This window comes from Panthera pardus, unplaced genomic scaffold, assembly GCF_024362965.1.
Source record: "Panthera pardus isolate Hobbes unplaced genomic scaffold, ASM2436296v1 HiC_scaffold_20, whole genome shotgun sequence".
NCBI classification, from domain to species: domain Eukaryota; kingdom Metazoa; phylum Chordata; class Mammalia; order Carnivora; family Felidae; genus Panthera; species Panthera pardus.
Window position 1 is genome coordinate 63,112,961 of NW_026526766.1, and position 27,705 is coordinate 63,140,665.

The 27,705-nt window shown below is 43.6% G+C and overlaps 1 protein-coding gene across 4 annotated transcripts; it reads right to left on the reverse strand.

The window, feature by feature from the left end:
• PGAP4 (post-GPI attachment to proteins GalNAc transferase 4) lies at nucleotides 1-27,090 on the reverse strand. Of its 4 annotated transcripts, none has more exons than XM_019454319.2 (2): nucleotides 27,070-27,090; nucleotides 1-3,933 (listed from the first exon to the last, which is right to left on the reverse strand). In XM_019454319.2, exon 2 carries the CDS (start codon nucleotides 3,854-3,856, stop codon nucleotides 2,645-2,647), a length of 1,212 nt encoding a protein of 403 aa, XP_019309864.1. In that variant the 5' UTR covers nucleotides 3,857-3,933; nucleotides 27,070-27,090; the 3' UTR covers nucleotides 1-2,644. The 4 variants fall into 4 exon arrangements, with proteins under 4 accessions (XP_019309864.1, XP_019309863.1, XP_019309861.1 ...); XM_019454318.2 differs by lacking the exon at nucleotides 27,070-27,090 and adding an exon at nucleotides 26,797-26,977; XM_019454316.2 differs by lacking the exon at nucleotides 27,070-27,090 and adding an exon at nucleotides 22,635-22,852.
• Nucleotides 27,091-27,705: the final 615 nt, after the last annotated feature.

The following is a 27,705-nucleotide window of genomic DNA, read 5'->3' on the forward strand; positions in this document are numbered from 1 at the left end:
TCAGTGGAACAGCTGCTTTTATTGGAACTGATATGTCTATGCAAATACACTCAGTCGCAATAGGGAGCTTCTTAGGCCTGATCATAATTTAAACCCTGAAAGGTGAGCAGGTTCTGTTAGAGACCTTCATCCTCCCGATGACCTATGTCCTTTGTTATGGGAAGGGGACTTTAGTTCTCCTCTAGCCCCCTTGCTTGGGATTAAATGAGACTTCAGCCTCGGTGTAAAGCTGTCAACTGTCCTAATGAAGGACAACATACAAAAAATGGACTCTAGGTATGAGGGAGAGCTAGATGCGGGTGGGGACAAAATGGCAGAACGGGGCCTGCATCTGCAGAAAACGTCCAAGGACACTAGACTCTAGTTAAGATCTATGGGGGAAGGTGTCTTTGTGTAGGCAGAGAAATGAGACAAGGCAAAAATGGCTTTAGCCATCCAGGAGTCAAGGGAGGGGGTGTCTGCATGCGGTAGACAACTGAATTAGAGCAGAAATATAAACCAGCAATGATTCCCTATCTTCTGCCTGGCTAGCTTGGATTGGACTCTCCTGCCGTTGGGCACAAAACATTCGTGAGGAGATCCATTTGTTAATGGAACAAATGCTAATGAATTGTAGGTTGAAGGCAGTTCTGTTCCTGAACACGGGGATAAACCAGTCACTGAGAGAAGATGAATTTAGCAGTGGAGTCTGAACATCTTGATAAGTCATCTAGTAGCTCTGCTCACTTTGGACGTTCCTGAGGGACATGTAACATCTCACGATAACAACACAACACATACTTATGCCTGTTTGTTCCCCAAGACCAATGGGACAATGAGGGTCTACCATGTTAGCTTACAGAGACATTTTTTCAGTCCAGGTTACAATCAGATTCTACAAAAGAGAATTTGACTACATAGATATTTATAAAGTGAATGTGGTTAAGAAAAAAGTGCAGGAACTCAGAGGAGCTACGTTCCCATCCTGGCTCTGCTGCTGTCCAGCCGTGTGAACCCAGAGAAGTTGTTTTGTATCCCTTGGTCTCGGTTTGTCCACGTGCAAAATGTGGTGTGGAACCCCCATGTACTGCCTCAGTGCTCTTGAGGGGTTCTCCAAATGGAAGCTTACCGGAAATTTAAAAAGGAAAAGAAGGCATGGCACCGAAACAAATGATCCACACAACACACTTGAAATCCAATGTAGACACACATCCTCACAAAGGGACTTGTTGGCCACTGGCTTGATAAATATCGTCCAAGGACATCTATGTGGAACTTTGGAGAAAAGTAATTTTCAGATGCTAGTCTTGGAATAAACTAAAGAGGAGTCTCAGACCATTTCCCATTTAAATGAACAATTATTTTTGGCTTGGTTGGAAGAGGCGCCAGATGAAAGCTGAGCTACACCTTCTTCACAAGTCACAATGCCAAGTCAGCTTTTATTCTAGTAGTTTGGTCCAGAATGACTGCTCCCCAGGTGGAAGCCCTACGCCCTACTGCACACTTTAAACACTATCACTAATATCTTTATCCAAAATACACTTGAATTTCATATGCTTATTCTAGGAAAAGAACTAGTGTTCGTCAAGTGCCTTCTATGGGATAAGCACTTGCTAGGTGTTTTACATACATTCTGTCATTTAATCCTCAAGGCAACTTTAAAAGGTAGGTATCACCATCCCCGTTTTACAGGTGAAAAAACTAAGACTCAGAGTGGTCATAACTTGCCCAGGTTCACGTCACTAGGGCATGGCAGAGATCTGAAATAAAAATTCAGGCCTTCTGACTTCACAGTCTACATTTTTTCTTTCTCTAACACCATGATATCCAGAAGAAGAAAAAAGTGAGGGTGAATGGTTAGCCAGAAAAATAAGGGAAAAGGATACGCTATTAGTGAGCTCACCCATTTTATATCATTCGGCAATGTCCAATTTTCAAAGAATCAGAATATGACAGAAATATTCAATACTGAATCACTACTGAACATAAGAAATCTGGTTTTGATGATCCAGAAGGTGCCTGTAGATCTTGCTGTGACTTAAAGTTCTCACTAGCGGTGTTGACTAGCAGTACACTACAGATGTGTGGGGAAAAAAACACCAGGAAACAGAAACGTGATCACCTGTCTCCAAGTCGCCAGGCCCTGCAATGGATTTTACTGGCTTTTATTACACCAGGTCAAAGAAACAAATGGAACCTAGCAACATGGTCCTGCCTCTTTGGACACACGTCCATTCTCATGCCTGGAAAGAAAGAAATCAATTCAAAAGGATCTCACCTTTCACCAAATTCTACCCTTAAAATCCTAAAACAGTCCTATCTTTATGCACACTATTTTTGGCAGTCACCAGCTCTATCACAAAGCATTGCTGAAAACAGTTGGAGAATAGAACTGGTATGTAAATGCCCCCTCGGTGGGTGGGTCAGACTGCATGAGGCAGTATGGCTGTGTGGAGGGAGAGGGGTCCCGACTCAGGGCCAACATCTGATCCTGCTGGAGTTACCAAAGCCAAGGTTCTTGATGTGTATGTTCTCAGCTGCCTCAGTGCCTAGATCCCTAACAACCTTAAACAATGAAATGACTGCAAGCAACCACGTCCAAAGAAAGAGCTCGATATCGGAATCGCCAAGAATGGCCAATTTCAGAAAGGCATTTCTTGGAACACTAGAGCAGACTGGGATGAAAGTTGTACCGGAGGCTGGAGAAGAGCCCAATGTGCTTCACGAGGTTGGGCTCCACCACGTAGGCCCGCTCCCCCTTGGCCCTCAACAGTGAGTAGAGTGCCATATCCTTGCCAAAGCCCTTGTGGCAGTACACCTGAGACAGGTAGGTGAGGGTCCGGCGGGCCGCAGGGGCAGGGAAAAGCATGGCTGGGGTGCAACACTGAGAGGCAGGGACCACGCTATACAGGGAAGGACTCAGCCGTCGCAGTTCCAGGAAATAGTGCCGGCCCACCAGCTCCACGAGACCCATGCTGTATAGGGAGAAGAAGAGCATGACAGGCCAGCTGAACCCCGGACGGCTGGCAAACCGCATGTATATCCAGGTTAGCAGGGGCCCCAGCAACATGCCCACACCGACCCACTCCAGGATCCGCATGGGCTCAGGGTTGATGTAGTGCTGGAGCCTCTCGGGGTGATAGAGCTTCAGATAGAGGGCATCTCTGAGGTGGGACTCGGAGAAGCGAGCCCGCAGAAGGTGCTCCAGGACTGGAAAGATCTGCTCTTCTGGAACAGCATCATCTTCTACCATCAGGACGTAGTCTGGGTTGTAGGTCTGCAGGGAGGACTCCAGGCAATAGACATAGTCCTGCTTCTCCTTCTCAAATGAGTTGGTTGAAGGGTCATCACCATAATCATCCTCGGTGCCCTCATAGCGGTTGGCCACGGGGACGTACTTAGACAGCAGCTTGGCATCGAAATGGCTTACACTACGCTCCACGTTGCACAGGAAGAGTTGGTGGCCCTCGCACTGGGGGCCACACTGTTGAAGAAGCCGGTGGAACTGGGACACCACCTGCAAGACGTAGTGGAAGCCAGGTTGCCTGTCGACGGTGATGATGGTGATGACCAGCCAGGGGCGGGGGGTGGCCTGCCAGACGATGGGCACTGAGCCATTGGCAGAAGGCAGCTCCTCAAAATAGTGGAGGGCAGCTTCACCCTCTTTCAAACTTTGCTGCAGGAACTCTTGACTCATTTGGTTCAGATGCCAATGGCGCAGATAGAAATAAGAGTGCAGAAGGCGGTGACAGGCCAGGGGGGCCAGCAAGCCGAACGTCACCACTGTTAAGATCAAGAGCTGGACAGCAGTGCTGCCCCAGGAGAGCCGCCTCAGCCTCCGGAGGAGCATGGCAGCTGGAGGGGCTGACGTGCTCATGAGGTCAACTTCTGGTCAGGTCTGGTCCCAAGAACAAACCATCCTGGAACGCAGGCCCACCTCAGCACAGATGACACCTAAAGAAAGAGGAAGGACAGAATGGTAAAAGAGGCCTTAAAAAGCCCAGGGACAGAACTCAGCACAAATCAAACCAGAAATTCTAATCCTAGGTTGTAGCTACTAGAGACTTAGAAGGATCTTCTCCGGGACAGTATTCTTTGGTTGTACTGGTTCCTGGTCTCTGGGATTTTTTCATTATTTCTATGAGCAAGGAAACCTTGGTGTATCTAATGAAATTGCCATGCCTACAGATGCTTAGTTAGGCTTACAGTGCACCAGAAAATCACCAGGTAGGCTAGTAAGATCATTATTTCAATTCAGCAGCTACAGAGATATGCGTTCTTAAGATGGACAAAAAATCCAGACTTGACAAGAGAAGCAAGAAGAAATACATATTTAAAGCAAATTCTAAAGTAAGTGTGTAGTGAGTACTGGTTGACTGGGCATTGCAATTTTCTGAAAACAGTCTTTTCTGCGCATCCCAAATAAGAAAAGGACTGTTTGGGATTCTCTGAAGTGTCTTTGTCAAGATCTTCCATTCTTATTTCTCTAATCTCATGCAACTATACTTAAAATTGCCTATCAATTTAGTCCTGATAGTCCTCTCATTTTATTTTTTAGAGCACTACCACAGGAACCAGTACCAGTATCTTCCAGATGCAAGCGAACTCGAGGGCCCCAGCCTTTGGGAGGGAAGGAGGTGTCTGAAGGAAGTTCTATGAGCAGCTTTTCAATGAGGGCGAGAGGGGATAGGTGGTGATGCAGATGCAAGTGGCAGGTGCCCCCAGCCTGGTGTGGAAAGGATGTTGTGTGATGTGATGGCTCGGAGCGTAGGCCTGAGGTCAGGCACACGTGTGACTCCCGACTCAGCCACTCAGCCGGTGGAAACTCACATCACCTCTCCACAGCTCGGATTCCTAACCTCTAAAATGGAGATGATAATAATACCTTATCGAGTTACTATGGAAATTAAATGTGTTACAGAGCAAAATAGTGCAGAATATAAATGCCATTAAAATGTATGCATATGTGGGGTGCCCGGCTGGCTGGGTTGGAAGAGACTGTGACTCTTGGTCTCAGACTCATGAGTTTGAGCCCCATGTTGGGTGTAGAGATTCCTTAAATAAATAAAACTTTTAAAAATGTATACATACGTAGAAAGTTGAGTAATACCTTGGGAATAAGTAGGTCTAATGATCTGAGGGAAAACAGATCATACCAAGAAACAAAATTAAAAGGATAAAGCCAGTATTACAGCATTAAGGGCAATGCAAAACTAAGCAGTGCCTAAAGACTAGACAGTAAACCTAAGCCCCTTATGTCAGAAGCATAATAAAGCGTGCACACATTTGGAAGAAACTCCCCAGCTTGTGAGTTATCTTGTGTGGTACCTGACCAGGTACCACATGAGGCTGTGTTGCAGGGCTCAGTGCTGCCATATCCGTGTTCCTCCCTTCCTGGGCACACAGAAAGACCACATTCCCTAGTCCATCATCTTCCAGGTGAGGTCATGTTGACTAGGACTTGCCAGGAAAATGTGAGCCAATGATAGGTGTGGCTTCTGGGCCAAGGTAGTTGAGAGTGGATGTGCCTTCTCATTCTCCATTTGCCAACCTACTGGACAGGTTTGGTGGATCTGGAGGAGGTGGAGCCACCAGACGGCAGGAGCCTGAGCTCCTGAATGACTGCATAGAACAGAGGTCCCTCCCACTGCTCATCTCGGAGCAGCCTCCCAGTCTAAAGGGGGCTATGTGGGAGGTAAGACGTAAACCACTGTGTCTAGTCACTAATAATTTTTGGACTCGTTTATTACAGCAGTTACCTTCCAGCCCACTAGAGTTGTGTAGAATACCACACCTCTCTCTATAGGACCATGACATAGTAATTCAAGGAAGTCCCATGTCAGCATCAGAAGCAGATTATACTGTGGGATCCCAGAGGTGAGACAGACTACCCCAGTACTAGGAAGAGATCCGGATAGTACCTGAAGAGGGAAATGGCAGGGAGAGGTTTGCATTCTATGCAACCCTGCTGGTGTGTGAATGTTCCGAGTACACAAGACTGGTTGCTTCCCCCTGGAACTGCTCAGGCCAATGAAGTTAATAAATGATGTAGGTGCACGTCCATATGGCCTCACCAGTTTCATATCACTCCTAGTAGAAGCCAAGAACTGAAGTTGGATTGGGCTTACACTCCTGCTAGGGAATGGAGTCATTCCAGTGGCTTCCTGCTCACCTTGTCCTCCCTACTCTTGCTATTACCCAAGAGAGCTGTACCCACTTAGAAGAAGGAACAAAATACAAGATAAGGCATGCAGCTTGGAGAATGCCTGGCACATCATGAGTGCAAAGATGAAAATGTGATTATGATGACTGTGCAAGCTCTGTGTTTGGTGTGAAATCACTATCCATACTCCTTCAACACTCTCTTCCAGTGACAGTTTCTGGTAAAGCAAGAATGTGACACTCTAGTCCAGATAAGTCCCAGGGGAGGGATGTTTAAAGATTGTGTGTGTGTGTGTGTGTGTGTACATGCACACAGTTATCATTTAAATATATAAATCCGGGGATGCCTGGGTGACTCAGGTGGTTAAGCATCCGACTTCGGCTCCGGTCATGATCTCGTGATTGTGAGTTTGAGCCCCACATTGGGCTCCGTGCTGACAGCACTGGGCCTGCTTCTGACCCTCTGCCCACCCCTGCCCCTCCCCTGCTCTCTCTCTCTCTCTCTCAAAAATAAAATAAACATTAAAATATAAGTCTGATCATATCACTCTCCTGCTTAGAACCCTTCTGTAGCTTTCCATTGCTCTGTTAATAAAATCCAAATGTCTTATCATAGTCCACAAGACCCTGTATGATCTGGACTGTGCCCTACTCTGTCTTCTCTGTCATCTCGTTCTACCATCCCTTTCTCAAGTTGCTCAAAACTAGAGGTTGGCAATATTTTTCTGTAAAGGGCTAGACAGTAAATATTGCAGATATTGTGGGCCACATACTATCTCTGTTGCACAGTCTTCTTAGGCTTTTTCGTTTTGAAAACGCTTTAAAAATATAAAAACTATTTTTAGTGCTCCAGCCACATAAAAACAAGCTGTAAGCTAAATCTGGCCAGCAGCTCGTAGTTTACCAATTCTTATTCTAGACTAGCATAGTCCAATAGAAATATAATTTGAGTCACACATGTATTTAAAAATCTTCCTTGGGGCGTCTGGGTGGCTCAGTTGGTTAAGCGTCTGACTTTGACTCAGGTCATGATCGTGGGTTTGTGGGTTCAGGATCAGGTTTGTGGGTTTGAGCCCCACATTGGGCTCTGTGCTGACAGCTCAGAGCCTGGAGCCTGCTTCGGATTCTGTGTCTCCTTCTCTCTCTGCCCCTCCCCCGCTCATGCTCTGTCTCTCTCTGTTTCTCAAAAATGAATAAATGTTAAAAAAAAAATTTTAAAGTACAATAAAATCTTCCAGCAGCCAGAGTAAAAAATTATAAAGAAACAGATGAAATTAATTTTAATAGTATATTTTAAACACAATACATGAAGCCAATATGAACAAATTATTAATGAGGTGTTTTATGTTCTTTTTTTTTTTTGTACTAAGTCTTTGAAATCCAGTGTATCTTTTACATTTACAGCAGATTTCAATTCAGACTGGTCACATTTCAAGTAATCAATAGCCACATGTCACCAATTAGCAGGAAAGCTCTAGATACACTGATCTTTCAGAACATTGACTATGCTATGTTTTTACCCAACTCCTGGCCTTTGCTCCCACAGCTCCCTCACCCTGGAACATTTTAGTCCACCCCCTTCCCTGCTTCCTCATACAGATTGCTTTTTCTCATCCTTTAGTACAATCTCCTTAGGGGAGCTGTCCCTGGCCCATGCAAAGGACGACCTACCAAATTGGCACTCATATATTTTGCTAATGGGAGTATAAATCAGCACGACCTCTATAGAATTAATCTGGGACTATCTAAGAAAACCACGAATGACTTAGCAATTCCATTTCTGTGTAAGTGCCGTGTGCTAACCAATTGTGGTACTGGGGCACCTTCAGCAATTCCATTTCTAATGTTCCTTCTTAGGTATATATTCTCATATGTGAGAAATGACTTGCAGCATCATCTGTAATAGCAAAATGGTGCCAAGTGCCCATCGGCTGAGAGTGAGTCAAATACATTATGGTACATCCAAAGAATGGAATACAAAGTACCCATTAAAAGTAAGCAAACTTGGAAGAGACCGAGATGGCAACATAGAAGGCTCCTGCACTTCTCTCCTTCCATGGATGCATTAAATGTACAGCTACACCGTGAGAAATTCCCTGTGAGAGAAATCCAGAAACTAGCTGAGCAACTCGTACACATAGGGAAAATGAGATAATACCCACGTTGAATCAGGTAGGAAAGGCTGAAACACACACCAGCGATAAACCCCACCCCCAGTACAGCACCATACAATCTGGAGGGAACTCCCAATTCACAGCTTCTTTCTGAGGAGTAAAGGGTTTGGAGCACACACATATCTAGCACTCCAAATTTTAGGACTCCCACCTGAAGGATGGGCGCCCAAAACATCTAGCTCTAAATGCCAACTGGGCTTTCATCCAGGGGACCAACAGGGCCATAGTAAAGAAAGAAGCGGTTCTTAGTGAGTTCATGGGCACTTGCCACTTCTGTCCCCTCCAGGGCTCATCATGGAGGAAGCAGGCAAAAAATGCCTATCCCCCAGTTTTTCCCTGGAAAGGTTTGGAGTGCATACTTTATAAGCACCTGCCAGAGAGTCCAGCTTCTAACTTAGCACATATCTAGGAGCTGGCTGAGATTCTGTGCAGAGCCCAGGGGAGCTCATAGGCACTTCTCCCACCTTCTTCCATGGGCCCCTCCAATGATAACACCAGATCGCCAGTACCTCTCTGGAAAGCACTTGTACATAGGTCTGGTGCCCCAGCTTTTGTGGCAATAACCTGAGGGATGAGCCTCTGGATCACCTGGCTCTAATAGCCCCCCAACACTCAAAAAACTGTGGGAACCAATAAATGAACTTGGTAAAGTTGCAGGATCTGAGATCAATGTACAAACATCAGTGGCATATCTATACACTAACAAGGAGAAATTAAGAAAACAACCCCATTTACAAGAGCATCAAAGAATAAAATACTTATGAATAAATTTAACCAAAGAGGTGAAAGATCTGTATACTGAAAACTATAAGACATTATTGAAAGAACTGAAAATGACACAAATAAATGGAAAGATATTCTGTGGTCATGGAGTAGAAGAATTAATATTGTTAAAATGTCCATATTACCCAAAATGATCTACAGATTCAATGCAATATCTATTAAAATTCCAATGGCATTTTCCACAGAAATAGAAAAAACAATCCTAAAATTAGTATGGAACTACAAAAGACCTTGAATAGCCAAAGCAATTTAGTGCAAGAAGAATAAAGCTGGAGGCATCACACTTCCTGTTGTCAAACTGTATTACAAAGCTGTATCAAAAAGATATAGTACTGGCATAAACAGACATACAGACCAATGGAACAGGATAGAGATCCCAGAATTAACCTTTGCACACATGGTCAATTAATTTATGACAAACGAGCAAAGAGTATAGAATGGGTAAAGGATAATCTCTTTAATAAATGGTGCTGGGGGACAATTGGGGGTTCAGTCGGTTGAGCATCTGACTCATGTTTTCAGCTCAGGTCATGATCTCACGGTTCATGAGATCAAGCCCCGTGTCTGGTTCTTCACTGCTTGCGATTCTCTCTCCCTCGCTCTCTGCCCTTCCCCTGCGCGCGTGCACACACACTCTCTCTCAGAATAAATAATAAATAAACATTAAATAAATAAATAAATAAATAAATAAATGGTGCTGGGAAAAGTGGATAGCCATATGCAAAAAGCTGGACCCCTATCTTAGACCACTCACAAAAATCAATTCAAAATATATTAAAGACTTGAACAGAACGCCTGAAACTGTAAACTCCTATAAGAAAACATAGGAAATAAGCTTCTTTTTAAAAAATGTTTATTTATTTTTGAGAGAGAGAGAGAGAGAGCATGCATGCAAGGAAGGAAGAGAGAGGGGGACAGAGGATCTGAAGCAATCTCTTTGACAGAAGAGAGCCTGATGCAGAGCTTGAACTCACAAACTGTAAGATCATTACCTGAGCCGAAGTTGGACACTTAACCGACTGAGCCAGGCACCCCAGGAATAAGCTTCTTGACACTGGTCTTGGCAATGATTTTGGATTTATCACCAAAAGCACAGGCAACAAAAGCAAAAATAAACAAGTGAGACTACATCAAGCTAAAAAGCCTTCACACAGCAAAGGAAACCATCGATAAAATGAAAAAGCAACTTATAAAATGGAAGAAAATATTTGTAAGCCACATATTAGACAAGGAGTTAATATTCAAAATATATAAAAATTCATACAACTCAATAGCAACAGTAATAATAATAATAATAATAATAACTCACTTATTTAAAATTGAGCAAAGGAGGACCTGAATAGACATTTTTCCAAGGAAGACATATAAACAGTCAACAGGGTGCTCGGAAAGGTGCTCAACATCACCAAATCATCATAGAAACAAATCAAAACCACAGTAATATATCACCTCACACCTACTGAGATGTCTACCATCAACAAGGCAAGAGATAACAAATGCTAGCATGGATGTAAAGAAAGGGAACCCTTGTATACTGCTGGCTGGAACATTAACTGGTATGGCCACTATGTAAAACAATATGAAGGTTCCTCAAGAAATTAAAAATAAACTACCAAATGATCCAGCAATTCCACATTTGGGTATATATCCAGAGGAAAGAAAATCATTATCTTGAAGAGGTATCTGGCATTGCAGTGTTATTCACAATAGCCAAGATATGGAAACAACCCAAATGTCCACTGATGGATTAATGGATAAAGAATATGTGGTATATCTATGAAATGGAATATTATTCAGCCTTTAAAGAAAAAAAGGAAATCCTACCATTTGTGACAACATGGATGAATATGGAGGGCATTATGCTAAGTGAAATAAGACAGAGAAAGACAAGTATTGCATGGTATCATCTAATGTGGAACCTAACACAGAATAGAAAGGTGGTTATCATGGGGTGCCTGGGTGGCTCAGTCGGTTAAGCATCTGACTTCAGCTCAGGTCATGATCTCATAGTTCGTGAGTTTGAGCCCCACATCAGTCTCTTTGCTGACAGCTCAGAGCCTGGAGCCTGCTTCAGATTTGGTGTCTCCCTCTCTCTCTGCCCCTCCCCTGCTTGAGCTCTGTCTCTCCCTCTCTCTCTCTCTCTCTCTCTCTCTCAAAAATAAATAAACATTAAAAAAAAAAGAAAGAAAGATGGTTATCAGGTGCTAAGGGGTGCGGTGCGGGGATAGGGAGAAGTTGGTCAAAGGGTATAAACTTTTACTTACAAGGTCTTATTTTTTAAGTTTATTTATTTTGGGGGAGGGGCAGAGAGAGAGAGAGAGAGAATCTCGAGGAGTCCGATGTGGGGTCTGAACTCACGAACAGTGAGATCATGACCTGAGCCAAAATCAAGAGTCATATGCTCGAAAGAAAAAAAAAAAAGAGTCATATGCTCAACCAACTGGGCCACTCAGCGACCCCTAAGGTGAATAAGCTCTTTAAAAAAAGTACGATAAACAAGGTCCGAGGATCTAATGCATAACTTGGTAACTACAGTTGATAATACAGTATTGTATAATTGAAATTTGCTAAAAGAGAAGAACTTAAGTGTTCTCATCAAAAAAAAAAAAAGTTACAAAAAGCAAACTCTTTATGCACAGATATGGAAAAACTGTAAGATATTTTTTCAGTTACAGAAGACACAGAAAGTATGTATAGCACACTACCATTTGTGTAGAAAAGGGGGGAAATATACGTAAGTGTACTTGCTTGTATATAAGTCCACAAGTATTTACTTAGTGAACAAATGATTGACAGCACACTCTTAAATCCAAGTCGTTCCAGGCCCGTGGTTTCCTGCTTTATTTTCTAGGATCTTGCTGAGGGTCCTGGTGTGGTTGTGTGGCTGCCTTCAACACTTCTGTACAAAAGAGGCTTGTATGTGGCAGGTGGATAGAAGGGGAGAAGCCTTTCTTGAAGCTGTCTATCAAGCAAGCATGATGATTTCCCTTAGATTTTGTTATTAAAGTGGGGCCAGCGAAATTAAGGAGATGTCTGTTCTATCCAAGCCACCCTGTGCTGCTGCTCTCAGGCGGTATCCTTCCCTTGCCACCCTAGGCTCCTGATTTTCTCTCTCTTCCTTCTGGCAGTTGGGTCAGGAACTGAGGCACCTGGTGCTGACATAAAGACGACCTTTAAACCCAGGCAATTTCCCCTCTAGGGTCAATAAAATCATTAACATCTCAGAAATACCTTGCTTTAAAAATATGGTAGTGAGGAGCACCTGGGTATCTCAGTTGGTTAAGCATCCAACTTTGGCTCAGGTCATGATCCCGCGGGCCGTGAGCTCGAGCCCCACGTCGGGCTCTTTGCTGACAGCTCAGAGCCTGGAGCCTGCTTCAGATTCAGTGTCTCCCTCTCTCTCTGCCCCTCCCCACTCATGCTCTCTCTCTGTCTCTCAAAAATAAATAAACATTAAAAATAAAAAAAAAAATTAAAAAAGTATGGTAGCGAGACTGCTCTTCTCCTGACCTTCAGGGAAGGAATAGGACTCATTTCCGAGGACACATGGTCCCCACATACATTGATAAGCTCTTAGCTGGGGTGAGGAACAGCCCAGACCTTTAGAACTTACGATAAGGACATGCATTTCTTGCTCGCGGATCTGTGCACAGCTGTGGTTCAGCTGGGTTCAGCTCTAGACTGCAGGTCGGAATCAGGTCGTTTCATGTAATTCTTGTTCCAGGTCCAGTGTCAGAAGAAACAGCCATCTGGGCATGCTTTTTTGGTGGATGGCAGATACACAAGAATCAAAACACGAAGGTTCATTTACAGCCTCACTTAAGCATGCCACACGTTAAGTCCACTCACCATGCACTAGCTGAAGCAATGGGCAGGGAAATGCACTCCACCCACAGAGCAGAGGAAGGGAAAATGAAGGTTCAATAGAAAGCAAAAGCAGCAGGCCAATTTCTAAGCCCTCATGAAAAAAGAAAGGTTCTAGCAATTTGTTCAGAGTAGGCGACATTTCTAAAATGCTCATAAGGCATCTGGCTGCCATATCATTATACTCAGTATGAGTCAAAAGAGACTACAGTAATGACCCCTAAATCTCCGGGTTTTATAAGAAAGAGGCTTAATTCTTGCTCATGTTACTTGTCCATTACGGATCAGTTGAGACTCTGCTCCCTGTCATTTGCACTCCAGGCCCCAGGTAGATGGAACTGCCTCTTTTCTGGACATTGGTGGTTTTGTGGCGGAGGAGAAAGAAACAGTGAACCACAAGCTGGCTCTCAAAGCTACGGCTCAAAAATGACACACGTCATGTCCACCTACATTTCACTGACCAGAGCAAGTTACATAACAACTCTTAAGTTCAACACAACAGTTATGTAATTTTCTTGCAAGAAGGGGTACCGAAAGACATATGGCCAAGCCTGAAACCAATGATTAGGGAAAGATATGTCTCTCCAGTAAGGGGCAGAAAATACCTTGAACAGGGGTGCCTGGGTGGCTCAGTTGGTTGAGCATCGGACTCTTGATATCCTAGGGTCGTGGGATCAAGCCCCACATCAGACTCCATCCTGAGTGTACAGCTTGTTTAGAATTCTCTCTCTCTCCCTCTGTCCCTCCCTCACTTGCGCACATGCACTCTCTCCAAAAAAAAGAAAAGAAAAGAAAAGAAGAAAATATCTTGAACAATAATACAATCTAGTCCACCCATCTTGGACCATGGGAGGTGGGAACAGATCCTTTAATGATCAGATGACTGGTCGGCCTAAAATCCAACCACATGGAGGTAGGCATTCAAGACTACGTTCTGTTTGCTTTTTAAAGCATCTTCTTAAAGGATTTAACCAATTGCTGCACAGTGGGGTCGGGTGTCCAAGGCCACCTATAATTTATTTCACTTTACTGATTTGGTTTTAAGATAACTTACCTTAAAACAAAGGATTTTGAATTGGTAGTTCAAGGGAAGGAGCTCTCTACTCCCAGCCCAATCGTGGGGGTGGGGCAGAAGGAGGACCATGTCTACATTATTACCCCGATTGTCTTCTTCCAGAATTCCATAGTCACCCACAGCATCACCGACTCAGGACCATGCTCCAGTGATGTTGTGGACTGACCTGCATCTGTGAGGTGGCCTGGAAACAATGACACCATTACAGCCCAGATACTATGGCGTAATGATTCCTGAATTCTTATCTAGGCCTTACTAGTGCACTTTGAAACACAACCATTTTGTAAATTGGACTATGCCTGTTACCATGTCTGGGATGGAGGGCTCAGAAAAGATAGTAAAAGACAAAGACACCAAGAAATGAACGTGAAATAGGGCTAGAATGAATAAATGGAGTAACAATGACAAGTTACATTTTATGGCAGCTTCTGAAAATTAAGTTGAAGGGGTCACAGGGATATGTGAAGCAGTACACCAGGCTTAGCCTGAAGAGATAAGCAGTCAAGAGGACTGTTTCCCAAGTCACCCCTCATGCATGAATGGCACCACCATACCCCCAGGCACCTTGGGTCCAAAAGACCAGTATGTTCTGACTTCTCGCTCCTAGCCAGTCACTTCCAAATCCCAGCAATGCTACCCATATGGCCTCTTGTACACCTCTCTTCTCTCCTCCCCTCCCATAGCCATGCCTTTCTACATTGCCTCACCCTCGCTACTCATCATCACCTCCAGGCTGGCTACCAGCAACAGCCTCCTAACTAGGCCTATGACTTCCAGAAAGACCAACAGATTCAAAGCCATAAGATCTGGGTGCAGGTCTGGTCCCAACACTCGCTAATTAGGTCCATTTGTAAAGAAATCATTTGATCTCTCTGAGACTATTTTGCTGCTGTCAAATAGGAAAATTAAAAATATCTCATGTATGGAGGCACTGTGAAGACAAAATGAGACAATGGCTATGAAAGCCATTTGTCAGAAAGACAGCAGAAATGATGGTAATGTGTTACATCATCAGCATCCATCTGATGCTCTGAAGCATGGGTCTGAACATGGCACTCTTTTCTGTAGAACTGTTCTAGGATTCCCCAATGACTATAGAATGAAGTCCAAATTCTTCACCATGATTCTTCAAAATCCAGCTTCAGCTATCTCTCCAGACTCTATTCTTCTCCTCGCACAGTCTACTCAACCATCAAGAATCAGCTCAGAGGCAGCTCTTGATTTTGGCTCAGGTCATGATCTCACAGTTGTGAGATCGAGCCCCAAGCTGGGGTCCACGTTGGGTGTGGAGCCTGCTTAAGATTCTCTCGCTTTCTCTCTCCCTCTGCCGCTCCCTGGCTCATGCACATGTACAGACTCTCTCTGTCTCTCTCTCTCTCTCAAGAAAAAAAAAAAAAAAAAAAGAACCAGCTCCAAAGGAACCTCTTCTGGGCTGCCTGGGTGGCTCAGTCAGTTATGGGTCCAACTCTTGATCTTGGCTCAGGTCATGATCTCACGATTCATGAGTTCAAGCTCCACATCGGGCTCTGTGCTGATGGCATGGAGCCTGCTTGGGATTCTGTCTCTCCTTCTTTCCGCCCCTCCTTGGCTTGTGCTCTTTCTCTCTCTCAAAATAAATAAACTTAACAAAAAAAAGGGGGGGACCTCTTCTGAAAGCCAACCCTCATCTCCCCCAACCAGAAATAATCTCTTGTTTCTCAACTGCTTGGGCCTTTTACATAAACGTTCCCCCCAGAACCTTCATTTGTCACTTTCTACTTTAGACTGTATCTATTTATAGCTACCATTTATTAAGCTCCTGCTATATATCCAAGTCCAGTAGTAGACTCTTACATCTATTTCATTTAACCAAAATAGCAACTCTCAAATAGCAGTGGAACTAATTCCATTTACATGAAAAAAAAAATGCTACCAAGTTGAAAGCAAGAAATTAAAACAGAAGAAAAATTCCAAAGCCCGTATTTTGTCCCCAATGCCTGCTGCCTTCCATGGCTTTATTTATGGCCCCTGACTTATGCGTCAATTAGACTTATAAATCCTTTGTTAGTGGATTCAGTCTGATTTATCTTTGGTATCCCTTGTAGACTCATCACAGAACTGTATGCATGGAAGAGGCTCAATGTTTTTGAGCTAATAAATGTCCATAGTCAAGTCATTTGACCTCTGTGGGACTCAATTCCTCAGCTATAAAATTGGGAGTATCAAAAAGCCTGGCCACATAATGTGCAGAGATCAACTTATTTGTATGTGTTTGCTGAGCACTTATTACGTGCCAGACACTGTTCTAAGCATCTCAGTGATCCTCATAAGAAGCTTATGAGAGGGGTGCCTGGGTGGCTCAGTGGGTTAAACATTAGACTTCAGCTCAGGTTATGATCTCACGGTCTGTGAGTTTGAGCCCTACATCGGGCTTTGTGCTGACAGCTCAGAGCCTGGAACCTGCTTTGGATTCTGTGTCTCACTCTGTCTCTGCCCCTCCCCCTCTCACACTCTGTCTCTCAAAAATGAATGTTAAAAAAAATTTTTTTTTAAAGAAGCTTAGGAGAAGTACTATTATTCAGCCTGTTTTATACCTCAAAAAACTAAGGCAGAGTTAACTTGTACCCACAGTTAACAAAGCTCTTCAGTGGGTGGCAAAACTCAAATAGTCGAACACAGGCAGTCAGGTTCCAGAACCCACATCTTCAACCAATATGCACTACTGTTTCTGCACAGATTGGAAACCCAAGAAAATCAGCTGACAAATAATTAGAAATGGTAAAAGAGTTTCAAACTGCGGTTGATAACAGAATTAATATGTAAAAATATTACACACACACACACTGCTTTCACCTAATCAGATAATAACCAACTTAATCAATGGGATAAAAGATCCCTGTCAAAATGAGGTTAAAAACCCTAAAATACCCAGGACGAAATTTTTTTAAATATGTGGAATATACACACACACTATAAAATTCTACTGAAAGATACTTAGAAAGTCTTTAGTTAAGTGGAGAAAAAAATAACGTTTTTTTAGCTGGAAAGCCTCACTAATGAAAGAGGTGATAGAGTTCTCTTTTTCCGGAACTAGTCTCTACATTTAACATAAGGTCAATTCAATTTACTTCAAGAGGGAGTGGCCTAGTTCAACAAACGGGCACTTGCAAATACATTTGTGCAACCTTTGGAAGGAAAGTTGAGCCGGGTATCTATAAAAATTTTATGTATGCATCCCCCTTGACCTAGAAGTTCTACTTCTAGGAATCTATCCTGCAGAAATCCCAACACATGCTATCAAAGATAGAAAAGGAAGGTTCATGCCAGTTTTGTTTGTAATAGGATGAAAGAGAAAGATAAAGAGGGGGGAAGAAGTGGGAGAGGGGAGGGTAGGAGAAAGCAGGAAAGGAAGAAGGAGGAACTGCAGGGAAAAAAAAGGCCCAGCAACAGGGAACATATTTCTAGATAATTATACAAAGGGATGATAAGGAGCCATTAAAAAGGAAGAGAAAGTTTTAAACATACTAACATTAAAAAAGTCTTGGCGAGGTCTCTGCTATGGACTGAATGTGTTCTCCCAAAATTCCTGTATTAAAACCCTAATCTTCAACGTGATGGTATTTGGATATGGGGTCTCTGGGAGGTAATTAGGTCTTTGTGGTGGAACTCTCATGCTGGGATTAGTGCCCTTATAAAAAGAGATGGGGAAGGGTGCCTGGGTGGCTCAGTCATTAAGCCTCTGACTCTTGATTTCAGCTCATCGCATGGTTTGTCAGTTTGAACCCGGAGCTGGGCTCTGAGCTGACAGTGTGGAGCCTGCGGGGATTCTCTCCCTCTCTCTCTGCCCCTCTCCCCTTTGCGTTCTTTCTCTCTCAAGAAAGAAATAAACATTATAAAAATTAAAGAAAAAAAAAAGAAATGGGAGTGTGCTTGCTTCCTCTCTCTGCTCTCTGCCAATGAGAACAGCGAGAAAGTGGCATCCATACACCAGGAAGAGGGCCCTGAGCAGCACCCAGCTATGCTGGCAACCTGATCTCAGGTTTTCAGGCTCAGAAAGAAATGTTTCTGCTGTTTACACCACCCAGTCTATGATAACTTGTTATACCAAACTGAGCAGATTTTAAGTCTCTAAAGGGAAAAGAATGCAAATTATGTCAATGCAAATTGTAAAAAAAAAAAAAAAAAAATATGTACATAGTATGGTCATTCTATTTTTAATATGGAATATAATTTAGTAGGAGATGAATGTATGGAAGACTCCTATTTTGCTTTCAACACTTCTGTAAGAGCACGTGCTACTTTTATGGCAATTATTAAACGTTCATTCAACAAATACTGAGTCTTGTGCACTGACTGGGATGGTGAACATGTCTGCCAGGGCCCTTATACCCTGAGGGCCGCTGTTATCAAAAATCCAAGAGAAATCCAAATAAAATTTTGTTTGCTTCTTTTGGTGGAGCAGGGAAAGGTTAGTTAACTTGATGAAAGTATTCTAAAGATTTTCTGGAATTCGTACTAATAAAAACGGCCAGGAAATGCTTACTTTTCTGGCATATATACAGAAATTGGGGGGATATATCAAAGATTAGCCCTGTGCAGTGATGACATCAATGTCATGTGATGCTTCATAATTTTTATCGTGATGGTGGTTACATTTGACAAAATTCTTCAAAATACACATTTAAATGCTGTGTTTTATTGTATGTAAACTATGCTTCAATTAAATTGATTTTTCTAAGATCCAGGAAAATAATACAGAGTAATAAGAGAGAATCTGTCTAACAAGACCTTAAAGCCTACTATAAAACTTCAGTCATTAAAATAACATGGCACTGGCACCAAAATGTACTGATAAATAAATAGACAGATGCAGAAATCCACACAGATACAAACATGTAATAATTTAATCTGCCATACTTGAAGCAATTTAAATCAGGGGTGAAAAATGGATTTACTAGCTTTGCAGCAACTGGCTAACTATGCAGGAAAAGTAAACTAGTGCTCCACTTTATAACTTAAACTAGAATAAATTTCATATTAATACTGTCAAACAAAAGCTTAAAAGTACCTGAAGAAAAATACAGAAGTATATTTCTATAAACTTGGTTTAGGAAAGGACCTTAACAGCAAAGTCCATAAGCAGAACCATTGAAAAAATATATGACTAAGTAAAAAGTTAAACTTGTATATGGTCAAAGATGAAAAGCTGACATTAGGCAGATTAGGAAACACTATGCAACATAAATGACAGATTACTTTAATGTGTAATGTGCAAAGAGTGCTTAAAAGTCAGGAACAGAAAGACGCTCCAATTGAAAAGCAAAAGACTGAAAACTATAGAAAGCTTATGAAAGAAACTGAACAAGACTCAAAAAGTGGAAAAACATTTCATGCTCATGGATTGGAAGAAAAAACATTGTTAAAATGTCGACACTACCGAAAGCAATCTACATATTCAATGCAATCTCTATCAAAATAACACCAGCATTCTTCACAGAGCTAGAACAAACAATCCTAAAATTTGCATGGAACCAGAAAAGACCCCAAATAGCCAAAGTAATCCTGAAAAAGAAAACCAAAGCTGGAGGCATCACAATTCCGGACTTCAAGCTGTATTACAAAGCTGTAATCTGATCAAGACAGTATGGTACTGGCACAAAAACAGACACATAGATCAATGGAACAGAACAGAGAACCCAGAAATGGACCAACTAATCTTTGACAAAGCAGGAAAGAATATCCAATGGAATAAAGACAGTCTCTTCAGCAAGTAGTGCTGGGAAAACTGGACAGTGACATGCAGAAGAATGAACCTGGACCACTTTTTATACCATACACAAAAATAAACCCCAAATGGATGAAAGACCCAAATAAGACAGGAAGCCATCAAAATCCTCGAGGAGAAAACAGGCAAAAACCTCTTCAACGTCAGCCGCAGCAACTTCTTACTTGACATGTCTCCGGAGGCAAGGGAGACAACAGCAAAAATGAACTACTGGGACCTCATCAAGATAAAAATCTTCCGCACAGTAAAGGAAGCAATCAGCAAAACTAAAAGACAACCGACAAAATGGGAGAAGACATTTGCAAATAACATATCAGATAAAGGATTAGTATCCAAAATCTATAAAGAACTTATCAAAATCAACACCCAAAGAACAAATAATCCAGTGAAGAAATGGGCAAAAGACATGAATAGACACTTCTCCCAGGAAGACATCCAGATGGCCAACTGACACATGAAAAAATGTTCAACATCACTCATCATCAGGGAAATACAAATCGAAACCACAATGAGATACCAGCTCACACATGTCAGAAAGGGTAAAATTAACAACTCAGGCAACAAAAGATGTTGGTGAGGATGCAGAAAAAGAGGAACTCTTTTGCACTGCTGGTGGGAATGCAAACTGGTGCAGCCACTCTGGAAAACAGGATGGAGGTTCCTCAAAAAATTAAAAATAGAACTACCCTACGACCCAGCAATTGCACTACTAGGTATTTATCCAAAGGATACAGGAGTGCTGATGCGAAGGGGCACATGCACCCCAATGCTGATAGCAGTACTATCGACAATAACAAAGTATGGAAAGAGCCTAAATGTCCATCGACTGATGAATGGATAAAGAAGATGTGGGTGTATATATATATACAATGGAATATTATTTGGCGATCAGAAAGGATGAAATCTTGACATTTGCAACATGGATGGTACTAGAGTGTATTATTCTAAGCAAAAAAAGTCAAAGACAAATACAATATGATTTCACTCATATGTGGAATTTAAGATACAAAACAGATGAGCATAAGGGAAAGGAAACAAAAATAAGATAAAAACAGAGAGGGAGACAACCCATAAGTGACTCTTAAATACAGGAAATAAACTGAGGGTTGCTGGCAGGGTGTTGGGTGGGGGGATGGGGGTGATGTGCATTAAGGAGGACACTTGTTGGGATGAGCACTGGGTGTTATGTGTAAATGATGAATCACTAAATTTTACTCCTGAAATCATTATTACGTTATACATTAACTAACTTAGATTTAATTTTTTTTAAAAATTAAAGAAAAAGAAAAAGAAAGCAAAAGAGAGGTGTCTAGCTGGCTCAGTCAGTGGAGCCTGTGACTCCTGATCTCAGGGTTGTGAGTTCAAGCCCCACCTTGTGTGTAGAGATTACTTAAAAAACAAGTTGGAAGGGGGCAAAAGAATTAAGACAGTTCACCTACACAGATGCAAAAGGCCAGTACACAGAGGAAAAAGGTATTTACTGCCCCGGTTGGGGGGGGGGGGGAGAGGAGGGGGGGATTCAGACATGCAAATTAAAACAAGATACTATTTTTATCCATCTTATTGGTTTAGATGTGTGCATGCAGAGAAACCTTTAAGAAGACATCCAGAAAATCTCAACAATCTAGATGAAGTTTTGTCATCTTTATTTTCTCCTTCACATTTTTCTGTTTCCTGAATGCAATACACTTACCCTTTTTTAAAAGATTCAATATTGGTGTTAGACACACATAGTTTTCTCTTGTCGCCTCCTAAAGTACCTGGTACAGTGCACTCTAGAATGCACCCCTAAAAAAGCTATCCCCTTACCAGGTTCAGTTCTCCTGGCGAAATAAATACACGTGCACGCACACGCACACGCACACACTGAACCTGCAGGTTTTGATAATGGTCTGCATAGTGAGATCATCACTGGAGTCGCTCTGCGGTTCCCCCGGGGACAGCAAGGGACCAGCAGGGGATGCCAGGGTCACACCCACCCTGCAGGAGCTCTCGCCCCTGACTACCAAGGGCGCAGTGCGGAACCGGCAACGCCCGCGCCCAGAGGCCAGGAGGATGATGCGACTACCGGGGGGTGGTCCTCTCTATTCCTCGCCGAAAGAGAATGGGAGCTGGAGACCACAGTCCCGGATCTAGTTCCTGCCGCCGACCTTGGGCAGTCCCCGCCACGTTTGGGCCTCAGTTTCCCTACTCGTCGGTCGAGGCTAACGGTTCCGATCGCGGAGGTGGCTCCCTTCAGCCGGTCTTTCCGGGAGCTGGGAGCGACGCCTTCCTCTGCCGGGTCGCCCTTCCTCGGTCCCCCACTGCGCAGAAACCCCACGCCGCAGCAGCGCGTAATCCGCGAGCCCGATTAGCCCGAGGGGCTGACGCGGGAGGAACCCTCGCCTCAAGCGCGCGGCCATTAGGCGATGCGCTCGCTCTTCGGCTGTGCGGCCCGACTAGGCTCCCAGGACCCGGGTCTTAACCTGGGTTGACACGCGCCCGGCTCGCGCCTTCCTGTCGGCCTCGCGGCGCAGCCGAGGCAGGCGAAGGGTGGAAAGATGCCCTCGCCGCGACACTCATTCATCCCTACCCTGACACCGACCCCGCCCGCGCGGAGGAAGCCCTTCTGGGGTCCCCGCAGTCCCCCGGCAGGAAGCGGCCGGAGCTCCGGGCCGGGCCGCGGCGAAGCTCGCCTGCTTAAAGCGCACGGCCGGGGGCGCAGGCCCTCCCGAGCTGCGCAAGCCCCCGCCGCTGCTCTCCCCGCGCCAGCGGCGGCCCCGGTAATCCTCATCCCCGCGCTCCGGCCGCGATGCCAGAGGGGCTGGGCATATCTAACGCAGTGCAAACCTACCCGGTGGAGGCGGTCAGCTCCGTCCTCCGCGTACGCCGAGGGCCGCCTCCAGTGTCGCCTAGGCTGGCTGGCTCATCGCCACTGAGGAGCCGTCGCCCGACCCTGAGGCCCGAGCGGAGCGGGTGTCGCGCGGTTCGTGTGCGCGCCGGAGCCTCGCCTCCTCCCGCGGCGCAGCTCCCGCGCCGGGTCCCCGCGCTCCGGCAGGCCATGTGACCTGCGAGCTGCGGAGCGACCAGCTTAGGGGGGTGGAAAAGGACGGCAAAAGGCGCCAACTGATGGGGAGAAAGGGAAAAGCAGGCTCATGGCAAAGGAAACTGAAATTCTGGAAGGATTAGGTCTCTGCGCTGTTCGCAGCCCCAGCGGGCTTGCAAGCATTTTCTCCGCTGGAGGGAACTGGTTTCACCCATAATGAAAATAAGAGCGGACACCCCACTTCCGCCCCGAATCCCACTGCACCCAGGCGTCTTAGTGAACGTTCCTCTAGATCTCACTTCACCCTGGACGTTACAGATTATCATCCCCAATTTGCAAATGACGAAAGATTTGAGAAGAATTGCCAAGTACAACCTTTCCTAATTCCAAAAGCCAGACTGTAAACATTTATTCAAAATCAGAAAGGTTTGGCTAAACTAGATCACCTATCCAGGCATGGGATTTAGGTCTGTGGCTCTTTCCACTTAACCTGTCAGTCTTCCGGGAGTGACTTCGATGGTTCAGTACCCATCCCCAACCTTTAATTTTAGCTGATATTTATTGAAGAGCTCTTCTGACACCGTGCCAACACCGTAGATGAGAAGGAGGTAAGCCTACTTCCAGAACTTCTTTTACATGAGAAGGTTAAAAATTTTGCACAGAACATAAAAGAGAGCTGAGCAAAGGGAGAAGAGCATTATGAAAGAGATGTCTGAAAAGTGGCTATCATTACTAATGAAGGGCTTTCATGCATTGAGAGAGGTCATTTGTGAGCTTCATCTCTCAGAAATCACTTAGTTAACAGGCCACAGAGGTTTAATTAATAAAAGATCCAAAAATAACTAGGTGAGAGCTGAAGGTGATAACTTAGGGTTTACTGTGGAAGAGCCAAGTTTTCACTAAGTATATAATAAATGCCCATTTTTTTTTCAACGTTTTTTATTTATTTTTGGGACAGAGAGAGAGAGACAGAGCATGAACGGGGGAGGGGCAGAGAGAGAGGGAGACACAGAATCGGAAACAGGCTCCAGGCTGCGAGCCATCAGCCCAGAGCCCCACGCGGGGCTCGAACTCACGGACCGCGAGATCGTGACCTGGCTGAAGTCGGACGCTTAACCGACTGCGCCACCCAGGCGCCCCAATAAATGCACATTTAAGTGGTATTTGAAAATGTAATCTGTCATACATTGTAACTTTTATTTTATTCACCTATCATGAATGAAACTACCTAAAGTCTAAGCACTTCTTAAAAACAGCAGTGAGGCCTCAAGCCAACTCAGTCTCCAAACGAGAACTGCAGAATATTCTTTCCCCTCAGATAAGTCATCACTACTTGTTCAAGCAGAGGTATGTAAATCTGTTCCTGCCCTCAGGGCTACCCGAAGTCTTGCAAACAGGAAGCATGTTTCTTTTGGGAGAGGAATAGAAGCCAACATAATATTCCATCACGTGGGCACACAGATTTATTCACATTAAGGAAATGATGTCTCTCAGTGCACGAAAGCCCTTCATTAGAAAGCTATTACTTTGGGTCTCAAATGTTTTTCAGTCTCCCAGTAACCTATTTTAAGCAAAACCATTCTGAATGATGTAACGCTTGTGGTATGAGAAAATGTGCACGTTGGTTGAAGACCAATTCCGAGGAAGAGGACCCGAGGAAAGGCAAGTGGAATGATCCTGGGGAAGAAAAAGGAAAGCCAAAGAAAAGTGAAAGCCAGCTCCCAGGGTTCTCACCTCATTGTTTTATTACCTTTCTTAGTGCTTCTAATTCTGGGTCAGTTTGCCTTTGTAGGCTGAGGGTTAGCAAACTACAACTCACTGCCTGTTTTTGTGCAGTCCACAAACCAAGAATGGTTTTTTATAATACTGAATGGTTAAAAAATAAACAGAAGGACATTTTGAGACATGTGAAAATTATATGAAATCGAAATTTCAGTGTTACTGGCACGTGGTCATTCATTTACATGGGTCTATGGCTGCTATCATGAGTTGAATAGTTGTGGCAGAGACCTTACGATGCAAAAGCCTGAAATACTTAGTCTGGTTTGCAGACACCTACTCTGAAACGTCTATTCAGTGGTCACAAGGTAAGGCAGTAAAGCCAATGAATGCTCATGTGATTTCTTCTTATGTCAGCAGAGTTGGTACTAGATATTAAGTTCCCATGGAATCTTGTATCCATCTATCTGAACGCCCATCTGTCCCCCTGAGCATCCAGTCAGCCTCCATTTTACAAGCAGTATTTACTGAAGTACTGTTCTGACAGTGCCAACACCATGGATGAGAATGAGATAAGAATGAGGTGTATGTCACGCTCTCATGGAGTCTGTCATTAGGAATGCCCAGGGGGTGCCTGGGTGGCTCAGTCGATTAAGTATCCAGACTTTTGGTCTTGGCTCAGGTCTCGATCTCAGGATCGTGAGTTCAAGCCCCAACTTAGGCTCCTCGCTCAGAGTGCAGGCTGACAGTTGCACCTGTCACAGACAGGAGATTGGGAAGCTATTCCCATTTCCTGGACCAGTCGCAGACCTCCTACTTCCAGACGTCTTTTACATGAGAGGTTAACACATTTTTGTTGTTGTTATTTTGGTTTTTAAAAATTATATGTGATTAAACTTCATCCAATATGAAGAGAAACACACAATTGTTTGAAGTTGTTTCATACTCAATTTGTTAAAATCATATAGAAAGACTCTAATTTGCATGTTGAATGGTAGTTTAAAGGGTGTTTATTTTTATTTTATGTGATTATCATTAGGCATAGATAATAATAACTACATACAAGAGTAATAGGGAGCCATTTTTTCAGATTAAAACCCAAAGCGGAACAGCCATGAAGGTATTTTATGAAAGGTAATAAATCAAGAGATTCTAGGGAGAGGCAGGAAGAGTGGTAATCTAGGAAAGACTGGGTTTCTCTTTTCTCTTTAATTTTCTCTTTCATTTTCTTCTTGTTTTTATAAAATTTGGACTTGGGGGTCACAGGGAGAGATTAATCATAGTTCTCATTACGTGTCTATATAAGGACTTCTATCTATTAGCAACAATAATAAGAAATGCCCTTGAAATCACCACCCAACATGGAAACCAGAACCCTGACAACAGCTTCCATCTCTCACAATAGAAGATCCTTCTAAGAGATCCTTTTAAGGTTCACAGCTATGATTCTTACTCATCCATCCCTTTGGGTGTGTTAAAGAAAAAATTATTCAGTGGCACTTATTGAAGATGGTAAGGCGTCAAGGGGAGCCATGATGATAGGTACAGGGACCCCCTGACATGGAGTCTTACAGAAGGGAATTAAGCTCAACTCTGAACATAGCATGGACAAATGGGAATTTATAGCCAAGAAACAGGATAGGGAATGGTGGATAGCAAATCACTAAGAGGAAGCATCATGTGCAAAGAGTGACTCTGGCTAAAGGTACTTGACAGGATCCATGCTAAAAATAGGCCACGATGATCAGATATCGAGGGTGGGGTTTCTTGCCAAACTAATTTAGCAAGATTCTTGCTAACACTGGATTTTACAAGGAAGTGTACAGAAGGGCTTAGGAGAAGATTGAGGAGGCTGACTTAAGTTTGGTCAAGCAAAGAATCTTTGAAAAAAAAAAAAAAAAGCAAAGAATCTTTGTGAGCTGTGGGGTGCCTGGGTAGCTCAGTCGGTTGGGCTTCTGACTGGCTCAGGTCATGATCTCACAGTTCCTGCGTTTGAGCCCTACATCGGGCTCTCTGCTGTCAGCCCAGAGCCTGCTTTGGATCCTCTGCCCTCCTCTCTCTCTGCCCCTCCCCTCCTCTCGTGCTCTCTCTCTCTCTCTCTCTCTCAAAAAAAAAAAAAAAGCATTTAAAAAAAGAATCTTTGTGAGTTGTGAGGAAAAACCTTATTGAAACTGTTACTTTACCAAAACACCATAAACATTTCATTAAAGACTCACTGCAGACCATGTCCCAAGAAGTGCCTACAACTTACCTGAACGCTTTTGGCGTCCTTCTTCATCTGCAGCGAGAAGGATCTCCAGTTGCTCACCACCCTTGACACTGGAAATTCTGTCATGGTAACCTCTAACCATCACCTAATCTTGGATTCTTCCCATTTCACAAAAGAGAAAAAGCCCAAAAAGCAGAGACCATCCAGGGTTAAGTCCCAAAGTAGACATTCTAATCTATGTTTATTACAGGTAAACTTTGATTATCCAGAACTAACATTTGGAATCTGAATAGTGAGACCCCTTACTCTGCTCACCTGATTTTGACAGTGGAGCATAGATAAAAGTCAGCATCTCTCACCTGATAATAGTCTCCTATTCAATCTTAGGCTTTGTAATCTTTGGACTCTAAACAAATCTCCAGAGGGCTAACCCAGTGAATTTTCTAAAAACATTAACCAGATCAGGTTTCTCTCCAGTTTAACACACTCCACCAGACTGAAAGTTCAAGCTCATTTTCATGACAGTTAAAGCCATTTATGACCTAGCCTCGGACAATAGCTCCTGCCCTGGGGAGGATTACCTGTCTGGAAAATGAGTTCCCTGTGGACCTAGAGCAGTCTTGTCATACACCAGTTACTTATAATGGGTGTTTTTGGAATGAATGAATGAGGAAATGAAGGAACCGATTGTAAGTAGGTTTGGATACTACCTGTGTGTATTATCCTTTGAGGTAGCCTTGATCAGGTGGGGACTATAGTTGATCCTTGGTATCTACAAGCAATAGTTGATTAAAGAACTACAGTATGGTATTTTTGCCATGAGTCTGATTTTAAACTGTGCTTATTTTTACTGTCTGATGTCCAGTTTATTTTAGACCCAGAGTTCGTGAGTGATAATTTATTCAAATTTCTAGAGGGATGTCAGGGCGCCTGAGTGGCTCAGTTGGTTGG